This window comes from Buceros rhinoceros, unplaced genomic scaffold, assembly GCF_000710305.1.
Source record: "Buceros rhinoceros silvestris isolate BGI_N320 unplaced genomic scaffold, ASM71030v1 scaffold13749, whole genome shotgun sequence".
Taxonomy (NCBI): domain Eukaryota; kingdom Metazoa; phylum Chordata; class Aves; order Bucerotiformes; family Bucerotidae; genus Buceros; species Buceros rhinoceros.
The window spans coordinates 60,644-62,173 of NW_010433388.1; the positions used below are offsets into that span (position 1 = coordinate 60,644).

The window sequence follows — 1,530 nt, forward strand, 5'->3', positions numbered from 1 at the left end:
CGCGTACACCTACTGAGCTGTGCACGGAACATCTCCCTTCCTCCTCAGCAAGACCAGGTCACGCTGTCCTGCTAGATAGTACCTGAGCAGCACGTGTTTCTTCCTGGAGAGCCAAGTTTTTTTAAAAGATCTGAGGAATCACGCCTGGAAAGGGAGAGACAAACCAACTTCCCACTTAACACAAGAGACTCTTGGCTTAACAGCAAGACACTGGTGTTTACGTGGAAATCTGTTAAGCAAAATCCAATGGCAGGAAAAGAACAGACAACAAACCAAAAAAGTACTGTTACTCCAAAGCTGAGGTTTAAATATGCCATGAAAATTCTGTGTGCAGCACTGAGTCCCCATATCTCAGAAAGGATGTAAAGGATATAAAATAAACTGAAAAAACTTGGGGCAGGGCAGTAACAGTGTCCTAGGTAAGGAACTGCTGCCTTGACTAGTTTTTTCTTAGATAAGCAAGTAAGAAAGAGACTTGGAAAAGATGGATCTTTTGCCTTCTCTGCCAGCACAAGAACCAGGGGCCTTCCACTGATGTTTCAGAGTAACAGCAGAGATGGTTTTTCACGTGGTAGGGGGTGCAGACCCAGGGAACTTGTCACTGAAGGATGCTGTGGAGGCAAGCAGCTTAGACAAGCTTCTCTGGAGGCTGTACAAGAACTTGGAAGAGGGATCTGTTGGAAGACTGAGGGAAACATTTGCCCTGCCCTGCTCTCAGTTTTCCCTTAGCATCTCTTTTTTATAGTCTTTTTTTCCCCCCAGTACATTTTTTTTTTTCTTCAGTGATTGTAGGTAATACATTGTAACCAACTAGAGAGTTTAACCATTAAGCCAGCCCTTGCTGTGTCTTCTGGACAGAGATGCCAACTGACAAGGCTGGAATCATCTCCATTTCCAACAAAGCCTCTTCCAAAAGAGCCCTGATGGCTATATACCACAAGCCACTTTTAATAACCTCTGGGATGCCATCAGCCTTCTGAAAAGAGACTTTTGCTCCTCAGAAGCATTATTTTTTGTTTGTCTGTGTGAAGCACTGCTTGTAGTCCTCTGGGAAAGCTGGTGAAGAACCAGCAGATTTCACAAGTGCCTTTGCTATGATCTCTGTGGATTATTGTGAAAGATGAATCAGTACATGGGCTCTTGGCTTTCATTCCGTATGCTCAGAAGATTAAGCAAGTTAATGTTGTTTTATTAGATTCAACACTGAAGAACCTTTCCCAGGAGATCATAGAACTGCTCAAGAAGTTGGTTGGACTGGAGGCTTTTTCACTTGCCTTTTCTTCTGTGCAGAAACAGGCCAATCAGAAAAGAGCAATGAGGAAAAAGCAGAGGGCTTTGCAGGTAAGGTTCTGCTTTCTCTTCTGGGAAAAAGAAATAGGGTTTGTCTAAGGGCTGACAGCTGACTGGGAAGGTGCGTTTGAGTTGGGACAGTTTCATTTCTGAAAGCCCTCAAGAAACTGTTTTAGGATCAGCCACTTGGGCATGCTCTGGCTGGCAGTGATGCTGCACGTTCCTTCCGACCTGAAGAAC

At 44.4% G+C, this 1,530-nt stretch overlaps 1 protein-coding gene across 1 annotated transcript in view; it reads left to right on the plus strand.

Moving 5' to 3' along the window:
• The window catches only part of UTP20 (UTP20, small subunit (SSU) processome component, homolog (yeast)), a gene marked incomplete at its 5' end in the record, with an annotated part of 62,325 nt that overhangs the window by 60,140 nt on the left and 655 nt on the right, over positions 1–1,530 (plus strand). Inside the window, one exon of the mRNA XM_010144091.1 lies at positions 1,196–1,341. Within this exon, the coding sequence (XP_010142393.1) occupies positions 1,196–1,341 (146 nt within the window). The remainder of the gene's footprint in view (positions 1–1,195; positions 1,342–1,530) is intronic.